Source organism: Penicillium waksmanii, assembly GCF_028829765.1.
Source record: "Penicillium waksmanii strain IBT 27052 chromosome Unknown utg000005l:1.0-5232799.0:1.0-5237142.0, whole genome shotgun sequence".
NCBI lineage: Eukaryota > Fungi > Ascomycota > Eurotiomycetes > Eurotiales > Aspergillaceae > Penicillium > Penicillium waksmanii.
The window spans coordinates 3,650,510-3,672,227 of record NW_026643252.1 but is presented as its reverse complement, the minus strand read 5'-3'; the positions used below and the strand labels follow the sequence as shown (position 1 = coordinate 3,672,227).

Below are 21,718 nucleotides of genomic sequence, written 5' to 3'. Positions count from 1 at the left end.
CTAGTAGTAGCTCATGAATTTTTGGAATTATCGGTGGGGCGTCAATACTATACTTTGAAGTACATGTTATTTTTAGATCTTTTTTTTTTTGCTTAATTCCGAGCATAGATTTACGTTTAGGAAACGAATTTTAGTGGACGAGTCTCTATAGCTCTTATGGATTATACCCTTGACATGTTTGGTTGCTATACGAGTACTAGTTATTGATTGTGATCGGATAAGTCAACACACAAGGTAGAAGGATATCACTTGATTGTATAAAGTCTGTATAAAAGAAAATCGTATCCTAAGAATAAGGAACAAGCCGAAAAGTAGCCCGAAAATAACGCGCTTTTATAGACACCGTTCGTACAAAACATCTAACGTCTGACACCAATGGCCAGTATGAGGTAGGTCATAGAAGTAACTGTGCTACTGTACACAGTACACAACCTTCATGAGAGAGAAGATCACTTATCTAGATCGGATAAGAGAAAGAATGGGAGGGTTAGGGAATTCAGAAACGCAGGTCCCAGCCAATCTTGGGGCCCAGGTTGGGAAGCTCATCGGCGACACTCTGGACATCCTTGTCACCACGGCCACTCAGGTTGAGAACGATGTTCTCACCCTTCTTCATAGACTTGGCAAGCTCCATAACACCGTAGACGGCGTGGGAAGACTCGAGGGCGGGGATGATACCCTCGTGCTGGGAAAGAGCGCGGAATCCAGACAGAGCCTGGGCGTCATCGGCAACCATGAAAGTGGCACGGTTGGCATCCTTCCAGGCACTTAGCTCAGGACCAACACCGGGGTAGTCCAGACCAGCCGAGATAGAGTGGGTCTCAGAGATCTGCCCGTGCTCGTTCTGCAGGACGTAGGTACGCACACCGTGAAGGACACCCTTGGAACCTCCTGAGAGAGTAGCGGAGTGACGGGCGGTATCCACACCATCACCGCCGGCCTCAACACCAACAAGCTTCACACTGGGGTCGTTGGAGAAGGGGTAGAACATGCCGACAGCATTGCTACCGCCACCAACGCAAGCAACGACAGCGTCAGGGAGCTTGCCAATCTCAGCCATCATCTGCTCCTTGGTCTCATTGCCAATCACGGACTGGAAAGTACGGACAATGGTGGGGAAGGGGTGGGGGCCGATAGCAGAACCGATAATATAGTGGGTGGTGTCAAGCTCAACAACCCAGGCGCGGAGGGCCTCGTTGACAGCATCACGCAGGGTACGGCTGCCAGCGTCAACAGCAACAACTGAGGCACCAAGAAGCTTCATGCGGAAGACATTCAGAGCCTGACGACGCACATCCTCGGCACCCATGTATACAGTGCATGCCATGCCGAACTTGGCACAGACGGTAGCAGTGGCAACGCCGTGCTGTCCAGCACCAGTCTCGGCAATGATGCGGGTCTTACCCAAGCGACGAGCAATAAGGATCTGCCCAAGGGCGTTATTGATCTTGTGGCTACCAGTGTGGTTGAGATCCTCACGTTTAAGCCAGATGTTAGCACCACCAACGTGGTCAGTCAGGCGCTGAGCAAGGTGGAGGCTGCTGGGGCGGCTCATGTAAGGGTAGTAAGAGCGGAATTCCTTCCAGAACTCGGGGTCATTGTTTGCCTGGTCGAAACCACGCTCGAGCTCAGCCAAACAATCCATCAGGGACTCTGGGACGTATTGACCGCCGAACTCGCCGAAACGAGAAGGCTGAGATGAGGGATCCTTGGTGACATTCAGAGCCTCCAGTTGGTCACCCAGACCGGGGCCAGCAGGAGTGTCGGCCTCGGTGATAACCTTGGTGGGGGCAGCCTCGCCAGTTGGCAGGGCCTTCTCGATGGCCTCGAGGACCTTGACTTCGTGGGTCAGAGTACCCTGTGCATCACGCTCGAGTCTGCGACCAGTAACACTGGTAAGGTATTCCTCTGCGGCCTTGGCAGCCTGGCCAGGGGGAGCTTGGCCAATGACAGTGATGATCTGACTACCAATAACACAACCCTCGGCGGTTTCCTGGACAGACAGGAAGTGCTCACGGGTGCTGACACCAAACCCAAGAGCGGCAGGAACGTTTCCGGAGTATTCGTGGACACGGGCGAGGAGTTCGGGGATGTTGGCACTCAGATTGCCGGTAGCACCGGTGACACCCATGCGAGAGACGACGTAGATGAAGGAATCGGCGATCTTGCAGAGAAGCTTCATGCGAGAGTCTGAAGTGGCGGGTGCGATAAGAGGGACATATGAGAGTCTGGAAGGGTGTTAATATAGGCAATTTCTTCTCCAATCGAGGTAGAACATACCCGTAGCTGGCGCAGAGGTCACGGAAGCGAACAGCCTCCTCAGGAGGAAGATCAACCATGATGAAGCCATTGACGCCGGCCTCCTTGCAATCCTTGAGCATACGCTCATCGCCGTAACGCAGAACAGGGTTATAGTAGCCCATAAGCATAACAGGAGTCTTCAAGCCACGGCGACGAGCAGTGCGGACCATCTCCAGCACCGATGTGACAGTAACACCATTCTCAAGAGCCTTGGTGTTGGCTTTTTGGATAGTAGGACCGTCGGCAATGGGGTCGGTGAAGGGGATTCCAAGTTCGATGATGTCTATTGTTGTGAGGTACTCTGTCAGTCCACAATGGTCAATGCCCCGCCAATTGAATACCATGCTTACCAGCACCACCATTCTCCAGGCCCAGCATAATATCAACAGCCTCTTCTGCGGTGGGGTATCCAGCGGTAACGTAGGCCACCAGGGCCGCCCGCTTCTGCTCCTTGCACTTGGCAAATGTCTGCTTGATGTGCTCCATATTGAAGATGACCGAGGGCCGCGCGGGGCAATAAAGTAGAGAATATGGGGGAAAGGGTAGGGTCAAGGGTCAATCGCGACCTGGATGGATGAAGGCGAAACAATCGGGAATTTACCGTGCAACCCGGGGACTTATAACAAATCAATGCAAATGGAGAATGAAGTTGGGATTGCAATCGAGCCGAATGAGTCAATCAGACTTGGCCTTTTTCGCCGGCCGCCGGTTTCGCCCCGCGCAGTCACGTGTGTCGATAAGATAGCGCTGAGTAATCAGCCCCATGTGGGAATTGCCAAGTATGAAGTATGACGTATGAAGTATGAAGTATGGGCTGGAATTATATTTTATACTCTTTTATCATTGGGTTGCTATGCGTGTGCCCGGGTCAATTATCGTGGGCTGGGCAACACTCACACCTGTCCGCACCCAGATGTCTGAACAATACTAGTACGAGTATGTGCCGTCCCGCAGGTGATGTAACGAACAGTATACTACTACTTAGACCAAGGCGCCATTTACTACATAGTCGCAGGTATTACAATGATTAAAGAAGAAAAAATTTGAGCAGTTCCAAAATGAACAAGTTCGAACGAGACTAAATAAATCAAGATACAAAGGGCGCAGAAGCAGCCTATCTCTTCCCAAGCGCCAGAACAATGCCGTTAAAAGACAAAACAACCCTCAGCTCAAGACGAGAGAAAATAAAAAACAACCAAATAAACAACAAAACTCCCAATAAATTCCGAGCAAGGGAAAGCAGTCTCAAGAAAGAAAAGTGACCGAGGCGACCACTCTCTCAAAGACTCTATTTTCCCGATGCGCCAGGAGGGAATAAAGACCAGCGCTAAGGCTGACCGATTCACCTCCGTTTCCGAAATCAAATAAATCTATCCCAAATCCGTCCTGCGAATGCTCAAAGGAATGACAGCAGCGCCCAATGCTATGCCAAATAATCGTACAGTAGCCCAGATGTGTAGTGTAAAAGGAGAGTAAAGCCCAAAATGCCCGGCAGGTGGAGGATGCAACCCAGTAAAAGGAATGAAGAAGACACCGTCTAAAAAAATGCAGGTAACAGGTGTCAAACCATGTCAAAATAATGCGATAAAGGTTGGATCGTGGGCATTCAGGCGTGAAATGTTGTAAGGAGAGACGTTCAAATCGTAAATAGGTTGACGATAGGACGGGCACGATCAGAGAGAAGACAAAGTCCCCTTTCCAAGCGGCGTTGGCCCCATGTCGACTCTGGGCGTGTTATCAAGGAGTGACAGGAAGGAGAATCGTGTATCAACGGAGCAAGAGGGGAAATATAAAAATAGAAAGATAAAAAAAGACGCAAAAAAGCAAAACCAGAAAGTCAAATCGATCAGATCAAATCAGATCACACGTGTCGGTCAGCGTGTTCATTGGCCGTGCGCCGAGTCATGCAGCGGGTACACGGGATCCATGTAGCTGTAGCATGCATTGGACGGCGCCGCAGTGCTTGCAGGAGCAGCAGAGCCCAGGCCATGGATGTCCCATGCCGACCGGGGCGTCGGAGCAACTAGACTGTGGGTATGCTGCGGCTGACAGATCGCTGGATAGGAGTATCCGCCCACTGAAGTGTATGGCTGGCTGTGAGCAGGCATCATCGATCGTAGATCAGGAGCCGCTGTCAGCGACGGATGCTCGGCTTGTGTGTAGACGGGGGCGCCCATGTTGTGAGCATAATTATGAGCCGGACCGGAATCAGACACTGATTGGGGGGAAGCAGCGGTGTGTGGCTCGGTGCCCGAGTCGGAACCCGTGCCATGACTGGCGTAGTTTGTGATCGGTGTAGGCAGAGCACCTGCGGTGGAAGAGTAACTAGCAGACTATAGAAGAATGGGGTTAGTAAGGGATATCGGATTGTATATGACGAATGCGCATTGGTACTCACGTATTTCCCGATGATCTTCTTCAGGGCGTGGCTCAGAATCTTCCAGGGGAAGACCTTGACATCCTTCTCAATGTTGCGAGGCTTAGGGTTAGGGAATCCCATGATGACCTTGAAGAACTCTTCGCTGTCTTGCTTCGCCTTGGAAACCGTAAGAGGACGGAAGCCTTCCAAATTTCGACGGATTCGATTCTTCTCTTCAACGGTGAAACGAACCCCGACGAGTGACTCAAGCAAGTAGATAGTATCCACGCTTGTGACGAAGCACTCATCCTTGCCTTCCCAGCTGATGCAGCTGATGCAAATGCTGTTTGGCGAGCGCTTCTCGGGAGCCACGGGCTTGAAATCAGCGTGGATGGTGCTTCCAGTCTGAGTCCGGGTAAACTCCACGAGACGGCGCTGAGCAACCTGCTCATCTTTGCTCCAGCCCTCAGCCATGCTATCCAGATCGCCACTGAGCTTGAGAATGGCCTTGGTAGGGTAAATTGCATACGGGTTGAATGACTGGTTTTGGCTAAGGCCGTTGGCTTGCTGCAGGGTGGAGGTACGGATAAGAGTCGGGTTGGAGGAGCGCATAGGCGAAGGTCCTCTGTGCTGAGCCATACCATGGACCACAGACATGCCAGGAGCCCTACCATCAGCCGAGACGGCCAAATAGGAGGGACTCCAGCCAGGTGTCAGGGGAGAAGGAGCACGGATTGCCGCCGGATGGGGAGTAGCAGACACGCCTGAGTAGCAGCCAGATGCGGTGCGAGGAGAAGATGCGGCATGAAATGGGGTGACGAATCCAGACATAGCTGGCAGAGGTTGCAAATAGGGGTGAGAATGATCCGGAGCGGTTATCGCGGTAGGAGTAGCTATCTTGCGGCTCAATCTTGGGCATCACAACGGGTCCAGGAGCTGGTCGCTTGGCGGGCGCTGAGATAGGATTATCTGAGTAGGTTGACAGCTTCCTCTTGCGAGAATCCGCAACGGGAGAAGCGTGAGGAACATGCTCATAAGTGTAAACACCAACTTGGAGAGTAGTAGGTTGGCAGTCACCCTGGGTCTCCAGGACAAGCTGGATGGGAACCGCGAAAGAAGGCGATGCTGTCGACATGAATTGAGGAGCCTCCACCGAAAGGCAGTACTGAAAAGCAGAGCCCTGGAATCCGCAAAATGTGGGAATACATTCGCAGCGCTTGGAGCCAAAAATCAAATACAGACTGCCATAATTGGAGCTATGCAAATCAAAAGGTGACTGGATATAAACCGTCACCCTTGTACCCTCGGAGCCACGCTGAGGACGATAGCTAATAATCTCAGGCAGAGGTCGAGATCCTGTAGCCATTATAGGAGAAGGAGCTTCGTCGTACGAACTGGCATATTCGTTGCCCTGTAGATAAGGAACACAATCGGAAGCTTGGCTGGCCTGGTCGCCCATTGGTGAGGGAACAAGGGAAGCTGTCACGTATGGCGACTGGCCATAGGCCGAATATGAACCAGCATCATGCAGAGACCGTGTGGAAGCGTAGTCTAGGTACGATGAGTCTCAGTATCACTGACACGGGAGTTTGATGCAGACAGTGGTGCGACTTACCAAGTACGGCGCCAGCAACGGGCTTCTGGTAATTAGACATAGACAAAAAGGGCTCAGACTTGGCCCATAGGCCGCCTGAAAACGCACCGACGAACTGTGTCTCCTCAGAGTCCGAGAGATCCAACGTCTCGCCTAAAATTAGAGGCGTTTGGAAATCCGGGTCGAACTGAAAACACAAGGAAGAAGGATAAGAGTCAGCCGAGGAGGTTCTCGCAGAATGCGGAAAGTCAGGAGGGCGGAGGATTCAAATTCAAACAGAAGGCTGAGCGGGGATTGGAAGAAAAGGCAAAACATGCGGGCATCCAGAAGAAAGGCGAAACAGGAGGTAGCTGGGGAATCTCACCAAAACACCGTGTGTCTTCGAGTAAGCCAGCTTGAAGGTGCTGCAGCGACTGCAACAAGACCGAACCGCTGGAGAAGCGAATGACTGGGAATTTATCTTCCAAACGATAGTACGTCGCCACGCGCGTACACGAGAAAGGGGGCTCTCCGAGACAAGAACGAGCGACGAGGTGAAAGATTGCTGTCAGTCTCACAGAGAAGTGCTTCGAATCACCATCCAAGATTGGGAGTACACTAAGGCTGAGACTAGAGGAAGGCTGGCTGCAGATAGAGACTCAAATCACGAAAATGCTAGTGCCCAAAGGTTCATAAAGCCCTAGGGGATGGAACCTGTCGTGTCAGAGGGAGGCAAGTTCAAATGCCACCGCTATTAGGTCGAAAGGGACGCGGAGATTGGACGGGAGTCGTGTGAATGATTTTTCAGGGAAATACTGGCGAGAGACACGCGGACTGGTGAGGTTTTGCTTTCTTTTTGTTCCTGTGCCGTATAGGTTTCGGGAAGGCTTCAAGCGGATTGGGTGCCAAATGATTCTTTCTCAAGCGAAGGGGCGAACTACTCCAATAATGAGCATGAACTCTTTTTTCCTTTTCTTGGTTTCGGTTTCTTCAAGCCCCAAGTTCTGTAATAGTATAGAGGGAAGGGAGGGGAAACCGGATCGGTGCATAGACCAGTAATAGAGACTCACGGGATATGTCAAGAAGAGAGAACTGAGACCGATCTGCCGTAGATGTCTCCTATTATGCAAGTTTTGCAAATGGGAAAATACCTGATGAGAGAGTCCAATGTCAATAACAAACAGCTACTCCCGGGTGATTATGGATACGGGGAAGATGGTCCGGCGGCTCGACGACGCTCGTCATCTCCCGGAACTCCCGTAGATCGAAGGGCACGACCTTTGACTGCAAGGAGATGCGACAGACACACCCGAAGAGGAAGGAATGCAAGGCACGAGGAGGGGAGTGAGACCGTGGGCGAAGGGGGAGTGGGGTACCAACCTTAAGCTGATAGTTGATGCTCTTTGCGCCGTGTATAGTGAGACACGGGAGGTGGTGCTTTCAGCCGAGACAACAAAAGCCCAGTAGCGAGTGAACTGGGAGATTTGATGGCGGCGATGGATGACTCTAGAACATATGCTTTTCTAGATTCGAAATTCGAATAAAAATCAGACGGGCGATCACAATCAACGTTGGTGATGATAGTAGTCCGATCAAATTGTCGCGGGTGCGTGACAAACGGATGCCTACGGACACGACGAGGTCGAGATGAGATGCGCAAACGACAGGCGATTGTCAATTACAATCTCCGATTCCTGCGTCCTCCCCCACTTTGATATCTTCCCTGCAGTTCGACTGTCGCGGGAAATATTGTAAATCAAGGGTGCGTCCAGCGAATAGGCGCAAGGCGTTGCGATAATTAAATATTAAGAATATTCGGGATATAACCGGTTGTTTTCCTTAATGGGGTGATTTTTTGTCGTTTCGGTAGTAGATCAATAGTTCGAATAAGGAAAATCTCCTTATCTTCTTTTCCAGACCAAAAGAGGTATTTCTTTTTTTGTTTTCTGTTAACGTAGCGAACGTGGTTCTCGTAGCAGCGAAAAGCGAGCGTATGAGCGAACGTGGGTGTGTGTTGAGCGAATGTGGAACCTTTCAAGGTGTCATAATAACAACGAGCCTTGGGGAAGGAAATAATAAGAGGAAGGGAGGAGAAGGAAGAGGGGAAGGGAAGATCAAGATCGAAGCAAGGAATCCGAAGGGTTAAAAGCGACGAGGGTACATTATACGATGTGAGAGTGAATTATTATTAGCAGTCAGAGCAGCCCTGGTCAGAGTGCAACTTGGGCCTAAACTGTATGGGGCCTGCGAGCAGTGGAGACAAAAGTCCTCCTCTACGCTTTTACCCTTTTGGAAAAGGAAAAATCGAGAAATAAAAATAAAAAATAAAAAGTGGGCATTTCGGATGGACCAAAAATCCCATTTTTGTGGAATTTATTTTCTGACCTCGGGGTGTCCACCCTTTAGCTCCAAGCAGTCAGACTAAGAGACTAGTGGGCAATCGTGGCGGGGGATGCACAGAGCAACCGATGTCGAGGGAACTGGGGGTCAAGAAAACTTGGCATCATCATAGTATTCGTCTGGTTCCGGAGGAAAATAGAGCCGTGACACGGTCCAGGGTCTCGGGCAAAGCAACAACTCACTCAATAATTGGCTGCGAGGGTGTGTATCTATTATAGTTTACGATCGAGTCCAAGTTGAGAGTGGTGACCCTGGATGACCTGACCTAACCTCCTCCCTTCCTGGGGGGGCAGGAGGGGGTTGGTTTGGGTATTATTGTACATACATACATGCGTATGGAGTACATACCACACATGTGTACATGTGTCCATCTGTACATGTGTACTCCATTACATATGTCCACCACATCAGTACAACGGCACGCTTTCCTGTCGGAAAGTCATCCTGGCATATGTACAACAGTGGGGAGTCATCGGAGGCCACTCATCACCGCCCGTTGTGATGATCTTCCGAAGTGTCCGACCGGGCAGATCCAAAGGACTAAATGATCGGACGATTTACTTCATTCTCTATTCTTCTTTGTCAAATATGAATTTTTTTTAGTTATCGACATCTATTAACCTTGGGTCCATAATCCACAAGAAAAGAAAGCATGGATCAACTGTACATGTAGAAGATTTTATGACGGTACACTAGGTACTTGGCGGCCAGAGCCGTATGCAAAAAGAAAACGAAAAAAAAAAAAAAAGTGGACCTCTAGTTGACAAGGGCATGTGGGAAGATGGAAAAAAAAACAAGGCTGCAGGGAGAAGAGAACCACGGTCACGGCAATTCAATCGTATAGTTTCCGCAGGACTCCGTATGTACGAAGGGAAGAGAAGGGGCGGGCAAGTTCAAGCACAGCCTCCAATCCATCCCATCCTCACCCTGGGAATCAAGTCAGCACCAACCTCCCCCAGATCCAATCGATTCGGTCATCAGCTTCCGACGGTTTTTTATCGTTGTTTCAACTGCCAATCGAAAGGCTTGGCTCACGCTAGGTTTCTATTTCCGAGGGTATAGTGTTGTATAATTAGCTTACGCCCTAACTGATCTGAGGATGGCGGGATACTAACCCAGCCACTTTCTCCAACCTCATTCGGTCGCAAACACGATGACCCCTACAGTACATCCTCTGTACGGAGTACGAGTTATACGTACATCCTACATAATGGACGTATGTCCGTCAGAACTAAAGTTGCGTCCCTCGAGCCACCTCGAACCCTTGCTGGCTGTCGATCCAAAGGGTTAACCCGTGCCAGATGGGGGGTGAAGGAGAGCCCCTCTCCCTCTATCCATCCCTACGGAGCGAAGCCCTGCTTCGTGCCAACCTCTTCTCCAGAGAAGCTCGGATCCACCGCGGATCTCCCTAAAGCCCCTCCATTGGCTGCCCCTTGTCTCCGGCTCGGCCGCCTTGGTCACTTCTGCACCAGATACCCTCGTGTGCGTGTGTCATTGATTACCTACGTGTTATGTGTATGTGTATGTACGTATGGACAAGTTGACCTGCAGCGCGTCTCGCACGCGCACGCGTACTGTATACCATCCCCTCGAGTCACCGGCACACGAGGTGGCTGCGGGAGGTTGGGTCATTCTCCTAACTCACTCCCATCCCCCCTCCCACTCATCACTCGTAAGGCAAATCCTATCGAACGATTGACCTCAAGGTCTCGGGACTATTTCGCTACACAGCTCCCCATTCTCGTAGTTGCAGACCCCGGATACTTCCCATTCGAGCCAAGGCGTAAACCTAGTCTATTGTAGCTCATCTTCAACCACACAGTTGGCACCTGGGCAGCTGGACAGGACAAGAACGGGCAGCTCCCGAGCTAACAATAGCACACCTTGCATCTCACCTGACTTGGTGGCCTGACTATGCAAGGGTTCTGTCCGCTGATTGGGGGGCTGGCCAGCGCTAAGGTCAATCGAGTATCACCCGCGCCCCACGAGCATCCGTGCGATGCTTCCCCCGTGCGAGGGAGAACAAATCCTACGAAACCGTATCATCATACTCTGCACTGCGACCTTATCCTTACAAGCGGCTACCCCGGCTGCTCGTACGTACATTACATATACTCCCACCTCGTCTTTTCTTCCGCCTTCCGAGAATGGTCCTAGCTTCAGGGTCCAGCGGAGAGGCAATCCATTGTTAGTGCCCTGTCGATTGTGGCGGCTGGGTGGCTGTACGTAGTATGTATGTATTTCCGATTTTCCTGCATCATAAAACATGAGGCGAGAAACAGGATACCTATGATCCCTCTCTTATCGTGGTGAGGTCGTCATATGCTCAACTGTTACGGTACCCTCGGTAAAATTGGATCATCAGAGTCAAGTCCCGCTGATAATTGGTTTCAATATTTGCTGGTCTTCATTTTGATTACCTTCCGCTTACATTAAGACCTTAAGGTGTGCAAGGGCCACCAATTCAAAGTGAATGAGATCATCAGGCAAGGATAGGTTATAGCCCTCGCAGGCTCTGTGCGGAGTAGAATCAGAGCGAGGTCAAATTCAATTTTTTCCTTTTTTTTACATATTTTTTTCCCGGGTCCCCTCTTTTAATATCAACGGTTCGGCTGCAGGATGTCAATCCACTCGATGAGCTGCATATCCGGTCACCACGATGTCGAGATGTCCGACAAATCAACGGGACATATCGATCCGATCACATTTCCCTTCAAGGAAAGAAGAGCGATGCAAATTCTCCCAATGTGTGGTGGCACCGCACCGCCTCCGCAATTTCGCCACGTTGAAGACGCCCGTTGTGGACACCCAACTATACTCGAACGGGAGCTGGAGATTCGGTTCCAATGATGGATTCCTACGGTGCAAGGTCGGGTTCAAGGGACCGTAGATCGTTGGCTTTGATCAGCAACGCGAAGCTTTGGTAAGGGTTGTGGGCGGAACCCAGCCTCCAACGTCTCCCTTCCATTACTCTCTATAAACCCGACTAGTAGTTTACTCAACTTGGAAATTTTGTCCCCCTTCAATCAAACACTTCCGGCAAGGAGAATTGGCACCTCCCATATTAGCTCCCGATTGCGTTTATCCGTATCCCTTATAAAGTGTTTCGTTCTTTTCCCCCGGACTCAATCCGAGTCCGTTTGACTGGTTGTTAACCGCCAATCGTCCACTCTGATCGGCCAATCTTCGGGGGAGCCGTCCCCACTCTTCCCCCCAAAATGAAAAAAAAATATTCCCCATCAGAACGCACAAGCTACTCAAATCCGTCATAGAAGGAGCCCTAGCAAAAAGAAAATAGGTAATAAATGATCAATGGGGAAATAAAGAAGATCATCCGATTCGACTATAAAGGTTTCCCTCGCATTTAATCCCGGATTCATTTACGGAGTACTGGCTCTTTCAATCCTCTTGGAAGCTTCCAGAGAAAATGAAAGGGCGGACCCATAGAATCTTACTTTTCAGGGTTTCGGAGCTTGAACCTTCTTAGAGTCGTCTCCGTACTGATAGCGGCTCCTGCCTATAATTCTCCTCCCACGAACCCCACAAGTAATCAATTTCCGTACTCCGTACGAGGAAGTCCTCTCGGGCCTCGGGATATTTCCAGGTGTTAAGCACAACTACGAGTATTGTTCAATTTATCAAATAAACTTGGACGTTATCGAATCTCCGCGTGTATATGTATGCAATTTCTTCCAGATGTACGGCGTGCGTACGTACATACGTCAGAACGAGGGGAATTATAATCAATTTTTAACCAAAAAGGGACAAACTCTCCCCCCTGGTTCAACTATTTACCCTTTTTACCAAGGGGCACTCAAGATCATCTAGAAATGACACGATGAGATGCCAGGGCCCTGGGGAACCTTGCATACAACCTAAACTGTATGGTGGTGCCGTGATTAGAGTGAAACCGTGATCGACTCGGATGAGCCACCCTTACAGGCTTGATGGCCTTGATAGATTTTACCCGAAGCAGCACCGTGACAATCACGTCGGTGGTTGGCCTGCATTGATGCCGCGCTATTTTGGGCTTGATCTTGCTGCATGCCATCGATTGGGTCTCTGCCAGTGTGCTCCATATCCCGTCCATGTCCCGGCTTGCGTGGTGGGACCCGGTGTTTATTTCCAAGTGCCTCCCTCTCTGCTCAGCCACATCGTATTCTTGCTGAGCCGTTGTTCCTATAGATCAGCATCTCTGGTTCATATCTGTACAGTAAAGTTGTTGTGCACAATGTTTGGTTCACAAATCACGCGAGGCCGTTTAAAGAACGTATGGGGAGGAGGCTGTACCTTTCCCAGAATTGGTCTGCGGGAAGGTCTCGTCTGGCTTTCGACGTAATATTTACACAATAGCCGGGTACACCGCAACCCCGGGGCCAAAGACCGCCCATTCAGCACTCGCGATCTTCCTAATCCCCGCCTGACCATGCAGCCTGGTATTCATTCCGAGCCCTAATCTGCGGTCACGCCCGCCTGTCGCCGATGGCACCTTTTTATGAACATAGCTCCTTCCTTTCAGTGTTTAGCGTTCCAGGTACGCCACGGCTTTGCCCAAGAAAGCCCAAGAAAGCCCAAGAAAAGGAGGTCAATATCTCCCAGGCTTTCGGGTAGTAGCCCCATCTACCGGCCTGTCTCCGTGTCCTTCGGGCGTTGCTCGGTCTCCATGCGCCAATTCTGTTTGGTCTCGGTGGACATAAGGTATTAAGCTTGACTTGTGGGAAGGCTCAGCTGACCCATTGACGTTTAATTAGACACCTTATTGTTATTTAGGCTGTCTAATATATTTTAGCGTGTCAATGGTTCTATAGCGGAGAACCTGGGCCACTCTACGTCCCTTGGTGACCTTCCAATTACCAAATAGATGCAGACAGATTGATCCCGATACACGGGCGTGGACCTGACGGGGAGCCATTCATTGCACTGATTGCACCAATTAGGGTCCCTAGGACACGGCACAGAATTCTCGTAGATTTAGGTTCACTCTCATGGCCGTCTGCCCCTTCCCGCTACTAGCCCCCCCGTGGGCGCAGTTGTTTCACCGACGAGAAGATTATAGGAAGGGTTTCACCACATTCCTCCAGATCCTTCGGCGATTCTTCAGCTCATGGAGAAGGAAGAGGGGTGCCACTATATTTTCTTTTTGTTGAAGATCGTATCCATAGTAGGAAAGGTTTACGGCCTACCCTGCAAATCATGCCCAGTGCTTTTTTTTCTGTTCGAGTGGTGCCAAACATGCATCATCCACTCTTGCCAAGTATACCATGGAGCTTTTGTCGATCCTGGCTCCAGTTGTCATGCTAAGACTTCGCCCAACACCCGAATGCGATCTTTATGGGCGACTACCGAGAAGCTAAAATTCAGCAGCCTGTAAGTAGACATAATGACCTTCCTTCTAGGGAGAGCTGTTATAGAGACGCGTCTCCATACGGGACTCAGGGGCTGTGAGACAGATCTTCGCTCTGCTTGAGCTACGTACAATGTTGTGATTTTGTCGATCGATTCGGAAACCGGGCCAGGAATCGGATGTGCAATACGGAACTTCAAATTATGTATCTGGAACATCACAGAATATTCCAAGGTTCAACTGTAGTCATTCAAGCCCTGGAGTTATTCAAGTTTTGGTCGGAGGTGTTTAGCTTCAAGTTGAAGGAGACCACCTGGGCAGTCTCAGCGTGGTAGTATATATCTCCAGGAATAGTTGCGAAAGAGAAAAACGGCCCGGGACGATACTACATACTTTGAGGAACTGATAAGGTAGCATCAGTACGAGGTTAGCAGCCTTGGTAATGTAGATCATTGACACTCGCCGATATATAGTACTAGTACTAGTAGTACCGCGGAGAGGGTCCTCACCGAACTGACCCCAACCACTCACTACATTTGGGCAAACTCTATACTTACTCTTGAGAAACCCATTGGCCCAACCGTACAACCTCTGCACAGACTAGGGGAAGAAATTATCCGAACAAAATTTACCGATTTCTAGAAGAAACTCTTTTCTGCTTTCGATTGATAACCTTCCACTCCCGAACGAGGTCGCAGTGATCGGCTCTGATCGCCCATTCTTGAAACCTCCGCCAGTATACGGCCGTTTCAAATTGATCCCATGGGAGGGTCTTTCCCTCAAACCATCCCGCGATTTTCATACCCTGATGCCTAATCGTTCCCGTTGAAACGAACCTGAAGCGAACCACTGTTTGAAAGTGCCGGCATTGGTGATATCACTATTTTCAACACAATTTTCACACACTGCTTTTTTCAACTTCTCCAACATCCAGCAATCGAACTTCTGTAGTAGCTAATTGGCCCTCGTCTCCGGATCTCGGATCGATAAAAGGGGGCCAGCAGAGCAGAAAACCGGGCAACGCGGATGGCGGTGCATGCCACGAGGTGGGGTAGGCTGGCACGCGCTAAGCGATCCTCCGCCAAACCTAGTGGAGTGCAAAAACAACAAATGGGGGCATAGGCATTGGAGCTAGTCGGAATGTCGGAGACCAATCTATTCCGACACAAAGTCCTGTTCTCTACTCCGTACAATTTCCTGATCTATACCACATCGAGTATCGCCGAAAAAAGGGGGGCCGTGATGCGCTATTCCTGGTGATCCAATGATACTTGCTATTTTCCCTTAACCCTTCTCCACTCTCTGTCGGACCCGAATAGGATGGTCCACTTTTTTTGTGTTCCTTTTTTTTTTCTCTTGGCCCTTTTTTCTCTTTCTTCCCTTCTCTTCTACACCTACGAGTACTGTATCTGCGTATCTTCAAATCTACGGAACCAACGCCTCCCATCCCCTCAATATGGTGGATCGGCCATTATTGACCCTCTTTTAGCTTGCACCGTGCGCCGAGGACCAGATTATATGATCCATGATGAACTGACCTGCCATCGCAGGCAGCAGTTCTTGTGGCTTGGACCTCGGCTTTGACAGCACGTAAAATTCCACTCTTTAATAAACTAAACCTGCAAGCTTGAGTCGGATTGGTCCGACCGTTCAACCGGGAAAGAATCTTATAGGTTCTCGATACTCGCGAAAAAAGCCAAGACAAGAGAAAAAAAAAGTAAAAGAGAACCCCATATGTAACCAGCAGCCAAGATAAACGAGAAGGTACATTTTAAAATTGATGAAGGGAGCAAATCAAAAAGAAACTTAAAAGCCTCACCGAAAAATTGCTAAAAGCAATCGGATCATTTGTGGCGTTTTATCTGACCGATCTGAAATTCATTACGGAATAGTAGTAGTTTGGTTTCTTGAATTCCTCGTTTTAGTAACTAACCAACATCCACCAATACAGCAGCATAACTACTCCATACAGAGAGATGCAGCATATGTACATCCACGACATCATACCGACAATGAGGCTTCGGAACCTAACCGAGCCCGGACGAATCGGACGCCGAATAGCTGGGATCCACGATATGAGGGCTTATTATTGGACGAGGGACGGACACCGCTGTGTTGACTGCCATTGGAGGTGCGTTACGCCCAATTCACCAGTCGTTGCTGGGCTGTGCTGGGTAATTCAGACCTGTCTCACTTCGCCCTAAGTATAGCTTGTGTGTGATTAAGTGTGAGCTCTCGCGTACTCCGTATAGCAAATCCTATTCTTAGCCGCGTGGACGACAAACTCAAATCCTATTCATATTTTTGGTTTGGAACTATGGAGTTTTATGATGGCATGTTTTGGATGATCTTTTGCAACGGTAGCAGTCGTTATCCAGGCTAGTGAGGAGTATACAGCATCTGGTAGGGCAGTTCAGCTTACTCCGTACGTTGCCATGAAAAAGGTCGCTTCCAAATGGTCTTTGTTCAGCTAAGCCATGCGAAATCTAGCTGGCCTAGGAGGCCTGATCTACGTAGCCTTATTCGAATTAGAATAAACCCCACAATGTTGTCGGTAGATGTAGCCCCTATAACACCTATACGTGACGAAGGTTGTGTTCGGGTGCCTGATCATGCAGAGATATGTCGATCTTAGCGGTCCAAAAGTGTCTTCTTAAGGCTGATGCTACAGTTACGGTAGATGTTAGCCATTCAAATACCGAGAAGGTTGAATTGCTAAGCTGCAGAACAGTATGCCAGTTGCCGAACAGGGCTGTCTGCATCAGTGTGATAGTGACACGTTGGTGCTGGTGGCTGATTCCGATGCTGATACCGGACTAACACGGTCTTATGCCTTATGAAGACCCAGGTGGGCAGCCGTGCAGCGTGGACTTGCAGCCAGAAGAAATTGCTCAGCTCATGCACAACTGCAATGAAATGAAAGACCGCTGACCGATTCTTGAAGCAGGTACACGATTGACAGAATCTCACGAGAACGCCTCAATCCCCTAACCTGACCCTTTGTCCCCGAAACGCCGTTGCCGTTGCCGTTACCCTTGCCTACCACCTCGAATACGCCAGTGCGCGAAAAAGAAGAGCGAAGCAGAATGATCTTTCAGGCGATAACTAGGCTTTCGTAAACAGCACGGCCATGGCAGATTGGATAGAGCCTTGCCCAGAACGCAAACAAGTCCGGCTTTTCCTGACTCTGCTGGACCAGCCACTCGGCGAAAGGAATCTCTGTATCGAAGGGATTCGGGCTCCGATAAACAGCGATCTATACAATTGAGTAACAGGAAGGGGTGGGCTTCGATGGCAACCATGACCAGAAGGGGGAGGAGGTTTCCAACTCACATCAGAGTAACGCTGCAACGCATCATGGTATCTTATGTCAAGACCGAGACTATCTAGCGTGCTCCATTTCACTCGGCGAGCCGCATTGCTATAAGCCCGAGAGAGAATCTCTCTGTCTGCAGTGTTCTCTTCGCCGATTGAAACCCCGGCGGGCAGCTTGTTCTTCTGGCGGACATAGGCGACCTCGATGAGACGAGTGAGAAGGTCGGCCTGCCAGGTCTGCAGGAATGGATTATGGTTGAACTGCTTGACGTGGCGTGAAAGGGCAGAAATCTCTCGGTTGAGCTGGTTGACCTTCCCGCGAATGTGTGCGATACGTGCTTCAAGATCGTTGTTTGAGGCCTGCAGCGCGAGACATGCAATTTTGTGTTTCTGCGTCCGCCAATCAGTCTTCGCTTGCCTCTCGTGTTTTCGGTGAACCTTTCTGGCCTTGGAATAGTCGGTGGCTGGGGCTTACGCTGGAACAAGATAGCCTGCCTTCCATCGTGACGAAGTTGGTCGGTCCACGGGAGCTGGAGCGAGGGCGCGTGTGACGGCCACGTTTCTCAGGAGAGACAGACATGTTGTTCTTCAAGGCTGCCGGGTCAAGTGAAGGAGCATGGTACCTTTCTCGCTATCGTGGAATATAAGAAAGAGGCACGGTTGGAAGAAGTGATTTACATACTGCGAGGTCGACAAGGCTCAAGGGCAGGGAACCTTAGGAAGGTGAGGTTGAGATAATGAGGAACGGGATCGTGCCTGCCTAATTCAGAAATTGTGTTATATTCGCGTAGACACGGTTGCTATTGGCATTGACATTATCATCAAAAGATCGTAACTATAGCTGTCGATTATATTACAGCTTGCTGCCGGTGGAGGCCTTGCCAAAATCAATAACCAGCTTTCCAAACTGCTTTCCTTGCTTCATGTCCTCAAACAATCCGTCGATGGCAGGAAGGTCATCAATTTCGGCCTGGAGTACTCGTGAAACAACTGGGTGAATCTTCTTGGCTGTGACAAATTCAATCATGTCCTTGAATTCCTTGCGAGAACCCATCGTGGAGCCACGAACATCAATGTTCTTAAGGACAGCTGACATAGTGAAGGGCATCTTAGGAGACACCGTCATACCATAGATGGAGAGAACACCACCGGCCTGGATAATCAATTTCAGTAAGTACTCTTGAAACATAAAGGGATATCATGGGATGTGTTGCTGTAGAGCATGCACTTACCTTGAGCAGCTTGACGGCTTTCTCAATGGAATCGCCACCTGCGCCATCAATGATGGCATCAAAGTTCTTCTTGCCGGCAGGAAGCAACCCAAGAAGCTTCTTCTCCCATCCATCTTCTTTATAGCTGACACCGCCAGTTGCGCCAAGATCAATTGCCTTCTGGATCTTCTCCTGGCTAGAGCTTGTCACAAAGACATGAGCGCCACGGGCGACCGCAAACCGCAGGGCAATCAAGGCAACACCGCCACCAATGCCAGTGATCAGCACAGCAGCTCCATTGCTAGAGTTTCTCTCGCCAGCCTTCGATACCAGGGCTCGCCATCCAGTCAGACCGGTCAGTGGGAGAGCCGCGGCCTCTGCGTCGGAAAGATGGGCGGGTGCCTCCTCAACTTCGGACTCATCAATAGTGATATACTCCTGGAGTGTGCCTTTGTTGTAAACTTTGGTGCCTCCCATGATGCGGTATCCAGTGGCCTCCTCCGGGCCATCGGGGGAACCTTTCCAGCCCACACCGGGATTCAGGATGACGCGCTTTCCCTGCCACTTTTCTGCGCCGGACACGTCGGGGCCAGCGCCGACAACGGTGCCCACGCCATCTGCTAGCAAAGGCACATCGAAAGTTACACCGGGGTATAGGTGTTGGCGGAGGAAGAGATCGCGGTGGTTGAGCGAGGCGGCTGATAGCTTCACCAGCAGCTCGCGCCCTTGCGGGGAAGGCTGGGGCAGAGTGCGCACGGTGAGCGGGTAGTACACCTGGCCCGGCTTGCCGGGCTTGCCATCAATAGGCGAAATATAGACGGCCTTCGACATTGTGATACAAGGCACGCAGTTGGGTTGACAAGATAAGCTTGATGGTGTTATGAGACTTTGGTGAATGCGGGGACAGCTAGATTAATCGATAGCCGAGGACCGTGACAGAGCTGGAGAGTCGATACCGGTTGGATGGATTACCGGCTGTGTTGAATACGGATAATTGCAATGGGAAATAACCAGCTAACATTGAACATTTATAATAGTATGAATTCAAGTTCGAAAAGATATTCTAATCTCGAATTCATGTATTGAGTGCACACTACGAGGGACCTCGGCCCACGGGCCGGCGGGTTACTTACTAATTCACCAAGGGTCGCCATCAATATCCCTGTCTCCAATTTGGAGAACCGGAACGATACCTTTCCTGTTCTGGTTCTCTTTTCCAGAAATCCGATTATGCACAAATGATGATATGTTCTTCAAGACATGAGATGCCAGTCATGGGTCGTCCCGTTTTAGTCAGTGCATTCCATCATCCCGCATCAACCACCCGCAAGAGACTCCGAGGCCGAGTCGAACTCGCAGCTTAGGTATAGCAAGAGTTATTTTATATCTATATTCGGTTTCGTAGATTTAATGGGAAGTAATTAACTAGATAAGCCATTCTTGATTTCCAACTGTAAGATGGATTCAACGCGTCATGGTGTGGATTTTTGATATATATATAGGTATGCCATGGATAGCAGTAGTAGTACTAACCAATAGGCACTACCTAGGTAGAACGCAATCACCCACCTGGGCCACGGGCACTTCAAGCCGGAGTTGATGTCCACGGGTTGAAATTTAAACCTTGGAACTTGAAGCCCTGGTGACTACTACGAGTAACTACTAATTAGTAGGCAGTACATGAAAAAGAGCCCGAAAAACTCGAAACATGAAAAATATTCCAATTTGTTTACAAAACATCGTCAAGTTGATGCATCAACCTCCTAGCAAGGATATAGTATCAAGAAATATACAGCTCTCCCCGACCTCGTACTTCTCCTAGAACCCTGCCAGCAACCATAAGCTGGGCAGATAATGACTTGCGATTTATGCATCATCGCGTCCCATAGAGAACGCCGTGTCGACAACAGTACACAAGCTGATAGTGATGGCATGAATTGCATCCAGATTCCGCGGTCTCGGCTGCATCCTCAATCACAGCACCCACCGAAGAATCAGATGCCGAGTCGTCGGACAGCGCATACTCAAAAAAGCTTTCGGATTTAGCATCGTCTGTACAACAACAGCCATTTGGCCTGGCCTCAGTCCGAGGGGGCGGAGCAGGTCGCTTGCAAGTACACTTCGTATGGGGACTGGCTGCTCTGGGTAATTCCATTGGGTAATGCGAGCAGCCTATTGCTGGAGCTGGAGCTGGCGCTGGAGTTGGAGCCAGAGCCGAAGCCGGAAAGTGACACAAGCGATGGTGATGTTCCTGGTGATACGTCATTCCGTGGACATTCGGAGTCGGAGGATAATAATGGCAGTGAGTTAGCGGAGATGCTGCTGCTGTTCCTGCAGATTGTGAAGCACATTGGCATGGAGATACTGGAATAGTTGCACCGGGTTGTTTCTGATTGTCCTTGTGATTCAAGCCTTTGGTCTTCCTGGCTCGTTGAGGGTGCTCGGATTCCGGCTTGTTACGGAAACATAGACCACAGGTGTGCCTCGGGGTCGGAGGTCTATCAGAATGGTCGTTGCAACCGCTTGTCACTGGTGTGACCGGAGGTAAGTGATCGCTGTGAATTTCGCAGTGACCACGAGCAGGTTTCTCGGTTGGAGTAGCTCGGGGAGGATGGCGGACGAAGGCACAGGCGTCATCGTCCCGAACAAAGAAAAGGTTGGGTTTGATTTGTTCACCCCGAGAGACAACTTTGTGATATGGCTTGCCTAAGAAATAGTCGGGAATATTCATATACCGACGACTATTCCTCTTCATGGCGCTGGAATATAGAAAAGAATCGGATTGACGGACACGAAAATGTAGCGAATTCAATTAGGTCGATGAATACCTATTTGACCGAGAAATTATGATGCTAGACAGTGACACTGAGCGAGATTATGTCACAGAAGTGGTCACCGGCAAAAAGAGAAGGATGGAGATTGTCATGGTATATAAAGGCCGATTGGATTAGAGCAATCATGAGAAGACTTGAAAGGATTCATTCTAGGTCTAGGCTAGATCTACGAGTATCGGGCTCGGGCTTTGAGATGAGACAGCAAACTGCCTATGCTTTGAATGGACGATGCATATAGACTATGGCCAACAAACCACGCAATCAAGCAAACGTCCCAAATGGTCGGGCCGGTGACGATCCTTCCTATGCAGGAAGACGGGTAGAAGAATAGAATTTCGAACCTAACCGGACTCTGGCCCGAACTCAGAGGGGGCTCTGCAG

At 49.9% G+C, this 21,718-nt stretch overlaps 5 protein-coding genes across 5 annotated transcripts; all 5 read right to left on the bottom strand.

The window, feature by feature from the left end:
* Positions 1 to 496: 496 nt before the first annotated feature.
* On the bottom strand, positions 497 to 2,787 carry trpB (tryptophan synthase TRP5; the record flags this gene model as incomplete). The annotated part of the gene is made up of 3 exons (XM_057265492.1): positions 497 to 2,228; positions 2,281 to 2,584; positions 2,652 to 2,787. The coding sequence occupies 3 exons, from the start codon at positions 2,785 to 2,787 to the stop codon at positions 497 to 499; spliced, it is 2,172 nt and encodes a 723-aa protein (XP_057123212.1).
* Positions 2,788 to 4,184: 1,397 nt separating this feature from the next.
* Positions 4,185 to 7,478, bottom strand: medA (transcriptional regulator medA; the record flags this gene model as incomplete). The annotated part of the gene is made up of 5 exons (XM_057265491.1): positions 4,185 to 4,634; positions 4,700 to 5,424; positions 5,480 to 6,211; positions 6,276 to 6,441; positions 7,416 to 7,478. 5 exons carry the CDS (start codon positions 7,476 to 7,478, stop codon positions 4,185 to 4,187), a joined length of 2,136 nt encoding a protein of 711 aa, XP_057123211.1.
* A 9,593-nt stretch (positions 7,479 to 17,071) lies between these two features.
* N7481_006271 (uncharacterized protein) lies at positions 17,072 to 17,872 on the bottom strand (the record flags this gene model as incomplete). The annotated part of the gene is made up of 3 exons (XM_057265490.1): positions 17,072 to 17,179; positions 17,311 to 17,712; positions 17,768 to 17,872. The coding sequence occupies 3 exons, from the start codon at positions 17,870 to 17,872 to the stop codon at positions 17,072 to 17,074; spliced, it is 615 nt and encodes a 204-aa protein (XP_057123210.1).
* A 273-nt stretch (positions 17,873 to 18,145) lies between these two features.
* N7481_006270 (putative alcohol dehydrogenase) lies at positions 18,146 to 19,334 on the bottom strand (the record flags this gene model as incomplete). The annotated part of the gene is made up of 2 exons (XM_057265489.1): positions 18,146 to 18,469; positions 18,525 to 19,334. 2 exons carry the CDS (start codon positions 19,332 to 19,334, stop codon positions 18,146 to 18,148), a joined length of 1,134 nt encoding a protein of 377 aa, XP_057123209.1.
* Positions 19,335 to 20,376: 1,042 nt separating this feature from the next.
* On the bottom strand, positions 20,377 to 21,258 carry N7481_006269 (uncharacterized protein; the record flags this gene model as incomplete). The annotated part of the gene is made up of 1 exon (XM_057265488.1): positions 20,377 to 21,258. One exon carries the CDS (start codon positions 21,256 to 21,258, stop codon positions 20,377 to 20,379), a length of 882 nt encoding a protein of 293 aa, XP_057123208.1.
* Between the last annotated feature and the right edge of the window lie 460 nt (positions 21,259 to 21,718).